The 12086-nt window shown below is 42.9% G+C and overlaps 1 protein-coding gene across 3 annotated transcripts; it reads right to left on the reverse strand.

The window, feature by feature from the left end:
• Positions 1 to 546: 546 nt before the first annotated feature.
• Positions 547 to 9152, reverse strand: LOC124016645 (F-box/WD repeat-containing protein 2-like). Of its 3 annotated transcripts, none has more exons than XM_046332181.1 (8): positions 9025 to 9152; positions 5961 to 6247; positions 4417 to 4639; positions 3795 to 3989; positions 3316 to 3449; positions 2831 to 2917; positions 2452 to 2621; positions 547 to 2202 (listed from the first exon to the last, which is right to left on the reverse strand). In XM_046332181.1, exons 1-8 carry the CDS (start codon positions 9038 to 9040, stop codon positions 1914 to 1916), a joined length of 1401 nt encoding a protein of 466 aa, XP_046188137.1. In that variant the 5' UTR covers positions 9041 to 9152; the 3' UTR covers positions 547 to 1913. The 3 variants fall into 3 exon arrangements, with proteins under 3 accessions (XP_046188137.1, XP_046188139.1, XP_046188138.1); XM_046332183.1 differs by lacking the exon at positions 9025 to 9152 and adding an exon at positions 6918 to 7376; XM_046332182.1 differs by lacking the exon at positions 9025 to 9152 and adding an exon at positions 6903 to 7375.
• Between the last annotated feature and the right edge of the window lie 2934 nt (positions 9153 to 12086).

Raw genomic sequence — 12086 nt, forward strand, 5'->3', positions numbered from 1 at the left:
AACTGAATGTCACTGTAAAACATAGCTGAGAGTCTACTCTTGCTTTGACTCCCAAGCTGAAAACCAATTGCTCACTCTCATTCACATTGTGCAAACTTCCTAACTTCAAATCCTGTAAAAAAAAAACATTTACCTGGTCTATACTTCAATACCGCAATTCACAATAAATATTCAAGTGAATCATGTAGGGGAAATGGCAGCAGGATTTAGTGTTGCACGGTATACCGGTACCACGGTAATAAAAGGTACCAAAACGGATGATCTTTATAATACCAACATTTTAGAACACCATTGTACCATTTCACGATACTACCGACTTGTTCAGCCCTGCCGATCTAAAGAGCCCTCATTGGTCGTATCTCATTGGTTTATAGAAGCAGGTCCTCATTGGTTGTACCCACATGGGCGATTGAAAGACGAAATGTTTTGCCGGTTGTCGTGGTAAGTGTAGATGCCAATCACCATATAAGTTCAAAGATTAAAAAAGCCTGGAAGGAGGAGAGATGACTAGAAACGATTCGGTTGGCCGTTCTAACTAGCTAAATTGCCATACATGTTTAATGCTTTTCAACCTGTCCCCAAATTAATGTCATTGGTTCAAAGTTTTTGATATTTTAACCTGCATGTCGTGATCGCGTTTGGTGTCGGGGGACAAAATACATTTATGCACGATAGCGCACGCGCGTAGCCGGTGGCGAGCGAGAACGGCGATTAATTGAATAACATGGATTTCTACTTTATTTTGCGGCGTCCGCGACGTGTCTGGCCTGGTCGGCATGTCAGAGAGGTGAAATGGAGCACCCTTTCTCCACAGGCATGCTTTACAGCAACAACAAAAAAAGTCTAGTCTTTAGTTGGCCTAAACATTCAAAAAATATTACCCTTTTTTCCCTTTCTATCAGGATTCGCGCGCATTTTATATAATTTCACAAACCATGTCGCGGGCCATTTTAAACTAATCCCGGGTTGCTAATTATTAGTTTGCGGCATGATACTTGGCCTGATGTAAAAATGGTTTGTAAAATGTTGGTATCATGACAAGCCTAGTAAGTTTAGAAATACATTGTATGCGGTTGGTTATAGTATGGAGAGTACGAAAGATAATAAAAATATATATACAATTACAACATTCATTATCTCATTGCAATGTGCCTGGTAATAATGAAATTCTAGTTTGATTTGTCACACCTAGGTGAATATTCAAATCAAAGGAAAAGGCACAACTTAATGTCAAGTTGACTTTTAAGAAAAGCATTATCAAACAATGGATTTACATTGAATATGGTACAAATCCGATGCACCAAACCACTTTGAACATTTCAACATAAAACTCTCATGGGGATGGTAGTTGACAGTCTAGGAAAAACTGTGCCAAAGTCATAGATGTACTTTCGTGTAACAAAGTATTGTGTTAAGGCAACTTCCCGCCTCGTAACTGCTTGAAGAACCTTGTCCGAAGTTGAAAAGTTCTGATACATGGTAATACAGGGGAAATGTCTACAGCTGTAGAGCCTGACTTGTTTTGCAATGTTTTTTGTAAAATTGTCAGTCCAATGGTTGTAGACCATGCAGTTTTTTGAGAGTTCGGTCTTCATTCAGCCACCGTCCCAGTCCTTGTATTTCCTTCAAAGTAAGAAGACCCATGGCAGGGTTGGACTAACACCAACTGCTTCCTTGGCACTCTGAACTGGGCCTTTCTTCCCCTTGTATTCATAGCAGCGTTTCGGTGTGTCTTATGGTTGGTGACAGCATGTCACATGATGCGTGTATGAGAGCATGTGTCGAGAGAAAAAAGGGAAAACAACTTTGGCCCATGCATTATCTAACTTGATGTTGGGTTTCGAAAGTCAGAGCACCTGGTTTTACATGGCAATTGACAATCTAGCTCTCGTAGGTTTCGCCGATAGCTTTCTTTATCGGTTTTCTTTCCACAGAACCAAGTGAATGCTATGGTCAGGCATGCTCGTGGCGAACACGAGGCCAGAGTCATTTCGCCCATCCAGCCCATTGAGCCAGGAGGTGACTCCCGGCAGGAAGCTGGAACCTCGTTTGGACTTCCTGTAGGCAGGCAGAGGCCAACGACCCGTTATCCTTTCTGTCCTCAGGTCCATGACATACAAGAAGTCGGTGTCGAAGAGGAGCGAGAACACCTCACCGAAGCTGAGCAGGGAAAGGTTGGCGGGGTCCTGCGTTTTGATGACCCTGGAAAGAACGAGATTCAGCAACTGATTGTTGGCAGGTATGAAGGGCTCCGTTACATTCCATGTATGAACACCCACACAACTCCTTTTGTTCGCTACCATGGATATTGTGAGACATATACACCAACATTCTGAGGATTTTGTGGCTTATTCACAGCAAGTCTAGCAAGGAATCAAGTAGTTTACAACCTGGTCGTTTTGAGGGTTAAAGTTCTGTTTCCTGATAGAAACAAGGCCCTGGGCAGTTTACCTGAGGATATTGAAGCTGGCAAAGTCCCACTGGTAGATCCCCAGGTCCGAGCTACAAACGACATAGCGGCCGTCAAACTGCAGGCGAGGCTGCAGACACACACTACGGTCCTCTGACACAGACAAGGTCTTCAAGCACTTACAGTTGATTTCCCTGCCTATAGGCCAAACCTGCAAAATAACCAATGATACACGCACATTCATTTGTTTATATGCATCTCTGTAGAGAAAAAAGCACTGTGGTCAAACTGTGCTGAGGGGGACACTGTATGGAGCCATCTTAAGTATTACAGTGACAAAAGACAAAAAGCACAGGGTTAAATTATTGCATGAAAGTTGAATGGCAGCAGATGCAAAGAAGATAACATTAACCATATTACCTTTATTTCATATTTGTCAGCACTCAACAGAATGTAGTCGCCAGGACAGTGCACCATGGATTCTACTTCACTCTTCTGAAGAATCACCTACGCAGGGGAAATGGTTTGATAGTCTTAATATGCGAGACGAGTTTGGGTCCTTCATCTAGTATTCTTATTGAACACTGGGTAGCTTGCAGTTTGCAAAACAAAATGTACCAGCAACAAAACAAAAATAATCTGTGAATATGCTTGATATGGCTTTGCTATAGATTGCAACACTGCAAAACCTTCTCCTTTCATCCATTTCACAGGCATTTGCACAAGACAATGGGCACAATCACTGATCTACAAATCACCTTGCATCCCAGATATCTACTCAAGATCAGCAAAACATGTTGTGAAATTCTGCCCCAGGTCCTCAACGGATACCCATAAACATGCCGATTCAATTTTCCAGCGATCCTTAACATGACCAAGGACAGGAGGTTGCTAGGCAGGTTTACCTTGGTGACCCACTCAGTATGTCCCGTGAGGGTGTTGAGGCAGGCGCCTGCCGACAGGGACCACACCTTGACAGAGAAGTCGGCAGAGCCGCTCACCAGCGTGTCCAGATCATCCTCGTAGTCCACGCTGAACACTGCCAGAGGCAAGGAGAGAGACCTGGCTTTAGTACACCAACACACATGGCTCTGCCAATTGTGACAATCATTCGTAGCCTTAAGAATTTGTTGTTGTTGTAAAATAGAGCTATTTAGACACTGATAAGGTCTCTATGGAGGCTACTTGGAGTGGTAGCTCCCACACATAAAATCAGAGTTCATATCTGCCTGTCAATCAAAAGACCCACAGATCAGCACAGTCCAGCTGTCTCTAGGAAACAATGCCTAACTCACAAGTTATTTCCTAAAACCCAAATGAACAATGGACGTAACACCCCTAACTCAGCAACTGGGAAAGGTAGGGACCCCAGCGGTACACTGACCTGCACCAGTGTGCCCACGGAACTGCTGGATCTTGGCACCGGTGCTCCACTCCCAGCAGGCGATAGTGTTGTCAAAGGACCCAGTCACCAGCTTCTGCTCATCAAACTTCACTGTGGCGCAGGTGTGCGTCTGAATGCCGTAGATGCACTGCCCGGTGCGGACGTCCCACAGTTTGGCAGAAAGGTCATCAGAGCCTACAAGATCATTTGTACATTTTACAATGAGGATAGCCTGATGAAGACAGCCTGGCTGTCGAAACGTTGGTGAATTAAATTATTGCATCGGAGCTCGAGGTTGCAGCTTTAAGATTTTATTTTAAAGAAAGGTCATCAGAGCCTACGAAATAATGTGAGTTTTACAATGAGGAATTAAACAATTACATGTATGAATGTAACGACAACATTTTAAGACAAAAGACCTCCAGCAAACTAGCGATTGTTGCAGATACTACATTTTGCACAAAAGTGCCAATTGAAGCATTATTCACAGATGCTAACACCTAAACCTTAAATTCAACCTAACAGGCAAAAGAGTAAAAAGGCCACCTGGCCAAATGGATAGTAGGAGAACACTGAAGACCACTCCACCACACCCCAGAATGACCATACGCATATAACCCACCTGTGCAGAGAAGGCCGTCCTTGTAGTAGAGGGCGTAGACGCGCGCACTGTGCCCGATGAGCGACGAGGTCTCAAAGGCCTCCTGGTCCTTCAACTGCATCATGCGTAGCTTGGCCTTGAGGTAGATACCCTTCCAGTGGGACGCGTCCTGGATGGAGTCATCGATGCGCCAGCCCAGGTCCCGGCACACACCCTGCCACACCTCCGTGCACGCACTTATCACCTACGGGAGTTATCAAAAGGATTATATAGTTCAACCGGAACCGAGGACAAAGCAACCCAAAGAAATGTCAAATCTAACTAACCGAGGCAAATCTTAGGAGGAAAGGTTCAAAGTTAACCTCAATAACACACATTAAAATAGATCCTTACTTGCACCACTAGTACATTTCTCAATCCAAAATATTATCAGTAACCACATTTCCATCCAGTTATGCGAGTAAAGTCATAGCATTCAAAAAATAATAACAGCTGTGATGGAAACAGGAAGTTTCGGTTCAATTTAATAAATATAGACACATCTATGTCCGTAAAATTAATCATGCAAGAAATGGTAGCAGAAACACCTTTACGCTCAAATATTGATATCTAAGTCAACTTATAGTCACATGATGATATGGATGTGTGGTACTACAACTCAAACAATGCAGTTTATTAGGCTACATATGAAATAAGTTCAACTTCACAGGGTGGTGAAGTGCACGGTGATCTTGATGTGCCGTTCCAATAAATAGAGGGTCTTATTCTGGTGGCATGATGATCGACGCTTGACAAATAAAAATATTCTCAACCATTATAACATCATGTAGACTAGTCTACCTGCACTGTATCTGCCAGCTGTTGGCTAGAGCACACGCGCCAAGATCAGAGTAGGCACATTTGCCATTTTCACAACAGTTTGTGACCAAACTATCAGTACAGTTGAAAAGGAGGTGGAAACACATTGAGAACTTTTGATTTTTATTAGGTAAATGAAAACTTTTGCAAAAAGAAAATTCTGTATCCTCTCGTCATCCACAACAGGTATGTTTGGTGGAAACACACCACTGGTGGGAGAATGCACATTTTCTTTATGCTGATTCTAAGATATTCCCATAAAAATCTGTCACCAATTGGCTGGAAACCTAGCTAGTGTCACATGTGGGAAACCCTGGCCTTATTCAATTGCATGCACACCAGCTACTAACAAATACCCCTTCAAACATAGAGTTGTACTGTGCTGGCCTGGTTATGCATCCACCAACAGTTGACAGAACCACACTGGAAAGGTGAAAGAAAAAAGAACCAAGCCAGCACAATATGGTTCAGGTCAGCACAATGGTGTGAAAAGGGTATAACATGAAGCCTGGGCCACATTCAGTTTCCAAACATTGCAGATAGAAATGACATGAATAGAGCCATTCCTTGTTCATGTGTGTCCTACATAACATGTTTTTCTATCTGAACGTTCCAAAATGTTGTGTCCTGCTGAATGCGCCACAGACCTTTGTCGTACTGCTTATACACCACCAGAGATCCAACCACCATGACAGAGAAAGCCTGACCTTATTCCACCCCTTGCACACCAGGCAGCAGGTGAGCAGGGTCTGCGGGTCGAGCCAGTGCAGCAAATAGAAGGTGAGCTCCAGGGGCAGCAGTCGCAGGAAGTCCCGCTTGAGCAGCGCCTCCAGTCCGTTGGACAGGTGCCGCAGCTGGACTGCACCGCTCAGCGAGATGAGTTGGTCCAGGGACTGGTTGCGCTGCTGGTCGCTCAGTGTGAGGAAAGAGGCGGAGACCGACTCCAGCCACCCCTCAAAGGCCGCCTTCTCCATGGACACATGAGAACGTCGACCTGCGGTTTACAGGGTTCAGTAACGATGACTAGTTAACGTTACATACCATTATTATGTATTTAAAAGGTAGACTCAGCGACATGGCGTAGATGCAGAAAGTAAACAAACAACTTAGTTGGTACATTTCTGCAACAGCAAAGAGTGTTGAAGCGCGAGACTCAACTTCTCGGTTGTTTTGGTCCTGTGGCTACCAAACTAACAGCGAGAAGCGAATCCGTGCTCATGGGTAGATAATGTGTTGTATATCGATAATGTGTTGTATATCGATAATGTGTTGTATATCGATAATGTGTTCGTTATCGCCAATGTCAATAACTGCAGTGCTGCTCGTGGCAACGTCATTTCGCTGAGTTCACATTTAAAGTGTAATTAATACATTCTCAAAGATCACCTTTGACCGTTTACAATACTTATTTAACACTACCAGCAAATGTCTACCTCAATCGTTTACTTGGGCCTAGCTAGCTAACGTTACATACTTCACACGTTTAGGGCAACATGAGTCCTTAGCTAACTAGCGTAGACATCACTGCCTGTTGTACTGAGTATCTACTGTGACTAGCTGGCTTTGCCCCTTTTAGTTAAAGTTATAGCTCAGGGTTAACGTTGCTAAGCTAGCTAGCGTGTCAGCAGTAAGGTGCAGTGTACACTAACCGTAGAACGACGTACCATTTCCCGTAGAACCCGTATCTGTGGGCGGTATTGTGCTAACTAGCGGACAGGAACACCTGGTATTCTGAGATCTACAAACAAAACAACGCTACTTAACTATCAGAATATTCCTCTTGCGAGATGCCAGAAGGTCATTCGTTTATCAGCTTAGAAAATAAACGTTACGTTAACTTTTCTGGCTGGCTAGCTAGCTGGAATGAGGGACTCTGCTTCTTTCCGAAGTTAACGGATAGGTAATGTTACACGCACCAATACAGTCACGTTTTACCTAAACGTGGATGAATACATTTACTACCGTTAGCTAGCTAAATCCAATCTAGCTCGATGGATGCACCCACTGAGGTAATGGCTGGAGCCATAGAGATACATAGAGGACTAGTGTCTGTGACAAAAATTAGGCCGCGCCATTGAGGCAATCTCCGTTTTGAAGTAGTCCATTTTCTTTTTCGCGTTTGCCTTAGCCCTCCTCGTGACCCGGTTGGACATGACTCCAATAGGGTCACCAGGACGGATCAGCCAATGAAGTCGGAAGTCCCACCCAGTTGACGACATTAAAATTGGTGGAAGCCCTCAATTGCGCTGCCTGTACTATAATGTTATTTTGGCCACTACCTCTATCATTCTCTATGGATGCATGCCTTATGTTGCAAACTTTTTCTGCAAACGTTCTTCCGACTACTTAGCAATGGTTTTCCGGGTCAAGCTCACTTTTTTTCAAAGTAAAAGCCAGTTTTATGATTTTGGATTCACAGGACGCAATGACTGTTCAGCCAGGGTAGTGAAGGACGAACGAAGTAGATAAACAGTGGTGTGTATACATGGATGCCTAGCGAAGTCAGGCTTTCCCAAAAAATGTACCAAGAAAAAAAACATACAAAACTGTATCTTTCTTCTCTTTGTGTTTCATAATTTAACTTCAATTCGCAAGAATGAACCTTTATTTAACTAGGCAAATCAGTTAAGAACAAATTCTTATTTACAATGACGGCCTACCAAAAGGGACACCAACTAACTTTGTTAGTTACTTTTGATGTTGAGTCGTTATACACAAATATTCCACACGAGGGCGGTATTGAAGCTATGGAACATTTTCTTCTGCAACGTGACCCAAATGAACTACCTTCCAGTGCATGCATTGTAACATTGGCTGAAATAGTACTCACACATAACTATTTCGTGTTTCTAAATTATTTCTTTATTCAGACGAAGGGTACTGCTATGGGATCCCCCATGGCTCGTAACAATGCTAATTTTTATGTGGGTAACATGGCGAAACAGTCCATTTTCAAACCTCAAAAATGTTTTCTTGCCTAACATCATTATTTGGAAACGGTATGTTGATGATATTTTTGTTCTATGGAGGGGTGATGCAAAACAGCTCCAGGCGTTCCATGCTTTTCTTAACTCCTGTTCTGATCATCTGAGATTTACTATGCAAACTGATACACGTCAAATCAGTTTTCTTGATCTTCTGATCTTGTGTTCTATAAACTGACTTTTACAGGAAACCTACTGATCGTAACAGTTTGTTGAGGGCTGATAGTTGAAAAATTGTTTGCCTTCCCTTGAAAAATAGTTTGCCCTACAGCCAATTCTGTTGAATCAAAAGAATTTGCAAAAAACAATCCGATTTTGACAGAACTATGGCTGAGACACAAAGAAAATTAAAGGAGAGGGGTAAATGAAGGGAATCGTTCATAAACATTGGCACATTCTAAGATCCGATGATAGTATCGGTAATGTGTTTTCGGACCTTCCCTCGGTCGTATTCTCGCGGGGCAGAAATCTCAGAGATCAATTGGTAAACTCTGATTTACCACTCCAAGATATCCCTGCACAACCTCTATTTGCACCCCTACTGGATAGAAACTACAAGTGTAATGTCTGTGCTCAATGCAATGGCACTTATACATGTAGATCCTTCAAACACCCCCAAACAGGGAAACAGATTCCAATCAAAGCTGTTATCATGTGCTCCACTAGGGCAGTTATTTATCTTATAACTTGTCATTCTGCTAAAAATTATGTGGGTAAAACAAAGTGCGAATTAAAAGTACGAATTTCGGAGCATCGTAGCACCATTAGGTGCTAAAACTCGACTTACCCAGTTTCGGAAGCATCGAACATTGGCATCGAATGTCACCCTCCCTAGGGGAGGCTGCCTGGATCTTTAATTTAAAGACCCTTTCTCCCTCCGGTCTCAACGTAGACTTTGATCTGAAGCCATTCTTGTGATTGTTGTGATTTTGCTGTTGTAAATGTTTGTAGGCTTATGTAGCCAAATTGAATTTATGATCGTATGCTATCCATTCATGTTTTTTGTATGCTATTTTAATATATGAGATTTAACCAATGATATCAGGCCACACCCGACCATGATTACAGACACCTGTCTGTGTCTTTTGACACTTTATAAATGAGTCACCCCACAGTGTTTGTCATTATACCCTGAGGAAGACAGCTTGTCTGTTGAAACGTTGGACATGCCTAAATAGGTGTGCGTTCCTTTCACCTCTAGTAATTTTTCCAACAATTGTTTACAGACAGATTATTTCACTTATAATTCACTGTATCACAATTCCAGTGGGTCAGAAGTTTATTGAAACTAAGTTGACTGTGCCTTAAAACAGCTTGGACAATTACAGAAAATTGTATCATGGCTTTAGAAGCTTCTGATAGGCTACTTGACATCATTTGAGTCAATTGGAGGTGTGCCTGTGGATGTATTTCAAGGCCTAACTTCAAACGCAGTGCCTCTTTGCTTGACATCATGGGAAAATCAAACGAAATCAGCCAAGACCTCAGAAAAACTATTGAAGATCTCCACAAGTGTGGTTCATCCTTGGGAGCAATTTCCAAACGCCTGAAGGTACCACGTTCATCTGTACAAACAATAGTATGTAAGTATAAACACCATTGAACCACGCAGCCGTCATACCGTTCTTTCTCCTAGAGATGAACATAATATAATAATAATAATATATGCCATTTAGCAGACGCTTTTATCCAAAGCGACTTACAGTCATGTGTGCATACATTCTACGTATGGGTGGTCCCGGGGATCGAACCCACTACCCTGGCGTTATGCGAAAACTGCAAATCAATACCAGAACAACAGCAAAGGACCTTGTGAAGATTCTGGAGGAAACAGGTACAAAAGTATCTTTTTCCACAGTAAAATGAGTCCTATATCGACATAACCTGAAAGGCCACTCAGCAAAACCAGCATAAACATGCCAGACTACGGTTTGCAACTGTACATGGGGACAAAGATTATACTTTTTGGAGAAATATCCTCTGGTCTTATGATACAATAATAGAACTGTTTGGCCATAATGGCCATCGTTATGTTTAGAGCGAAAAGGGGTAGGCTTGCAAGCCGAAGAACACCATCCCAACTGTGAAGCACAGGGGTGGCAGCATCATGTTGTGGGGGTTCTTTGCATCAGGACGGACTGGTGCACTTCACAAAATAGATGGCATCATGAGGTAGGAAGGTTATGTGGATGTATTGGAGCAACATCTCAAGACATCAGTCAGCAAGTTAAAGCTTGGTCGCAAATGGGTCTTCCAAATGGACAATGACCCCAGCATACTTCCAAAGTTGGGGAAAAATTGCTTAAGGACAACAAAGTCAATGTATTGGAGTGTCCATCACAAAGCTCTAACCTCAATCCTATAGAAAATGTGTGTGCAGAACTGAAAAAGCATGTGCGAGCAAGGAGACCTTACAAACCTGACTCAGTTACACCAGCTCTGTCAGGAGGAATGGGCCAAATTCACCCAACTTATTATGGGAAGCTTGTGGAAGTATACACGATACGTTTGACTCAAGTTAAACCATTTAAAGGCAATGCTACCAAATACTAATTGAGTGTATGTGAACTTCTGACCCACTGGGAATGTGAGGAAATAAATTAAATTCACAAAGTACTTTAACAACTGTTACATAGGCTTGTACACAATCGCCCAACCTTACACACACACACACACACACACACACACACACACACACACACACACACACACACACACACACACACACACACACACACACACACACACACACACACACACACACACTAGGCTAACATATGTCAATGGCTTTAGGAACAGCAGTAACATCAGGCAGGATTTAGGCTACCAACTGCCTAACCAGTTGTAGCTCTTCTTTTTTTTTTTTGCAAGTTGCAATCCGTTTTTTTGTTGATACAGCGTAATCTTTATATCTGAAAATAATAACTTTTGGTATCATCTTTCCAAGGGATCCATCTGAATTAACTCGCCGACGTTCCTCTGCACTGCCATATGCAACATTTTCTCAACTGCCACAATTTGATTGGCTGCTGTTTACGATTCAAACTGTAATCCGTTAAAATTAAGAGTTGATGCACTGCACACTTTTTTTTTAAAGCATCATTTTTCATATTTGGGCTTGGAGGGTATCAAGTCAGTTCGAGTCAAAAGGCTCAAGTCCAAGTTAAGTCACGAGTCATTGGTGTTAAAGTCAGTCGAGTTGCAAGTCATCATATTTGTGACTCAAGTCCAAGTCATGTGACTCGAGTCCACACCTCTGATCCTTAGCTTAGTGATGAGCTTTGTGGGCACTATGGTGTTGAACATTTTGCTGTAGTCAATTAATATAATTCTCACATAGTTGTTCCTTTTATCCAGGTGGGAACTGGCAGTGTGGAGTGCGATTGAGATGGCATCATCTGTGAATCTGTTGGGGCAGTATGCGAATTGGAGTGGGTCTAGGGTTTCCGGGATGATGGTGTTGATGTGAGCCTTGACCAGTCTTTCAAAGCACTTTATGGCTAACAACGTGAGTCCTATGGAGCGGTAGTCATTTAGGCAGGTTACCTTCGCTTTGTTGGGCATAGGGTCTATGGTGGCCTGCTTGAAACGTAGGTATTACAGACTCGGTCAGGGAGAGGTTGAAAATGTCATTGAAGACACTTGCCAGTTGGTCCGCGCATGCTCAGAGTACACGTCCTGGTAATCCATCTGGCCCCACGGCTTTGTGAATGTTGACCTGTTTAAAGGTCTTGCTCACATCGGCTATAGAGAGCATGATCACACAGTCATCTGGAACAGCTGGTGCTCTCATGCATGCTTCAGTGTTGCTTGCTTCATGTCACTGGCCAGCTGGCGGCTGGGTTGACC

The sequence above is a fragment of the Oncorhynchus gorbuscha genome, linkage group LGY (assembly GCF_021184085.1).
Source record: "Oncorhynchus gorbuscha isolate QuinsamMale2020 ecotype Even-year linkage group LGY, OgorEven_v1.0, whole genome shotgun sequence".
Taxonomy (NCBI): domain Eukaryota; kingdom Metazoa; phylum Chordata; class Actinopteri; order Salmoniformes; family Salmonidae; genus Oncorhynchus; species Oncorhynchus gorbuscha.

Excerpts from the sequence above, each read along its gene's own strand:
- LOC124016645 (XM_046332181.1), bottom strand. Across the intron at positions 3,990-4,416 it reads GGACGGCCTTCTCTGCACAG|GCTCTGATGACCTTTCTGCC; the intron begins GTGGGTTATATG and ends ATGATCTTGTAG. Across the intron at positions 3,450-3,794 it reads CCGTGGGCACACTGGTGCAG|TGTTCAGCGTGGACTACGAG; the intron begins GTCAGTGTACCG and ends TGCCTCTGGCAG.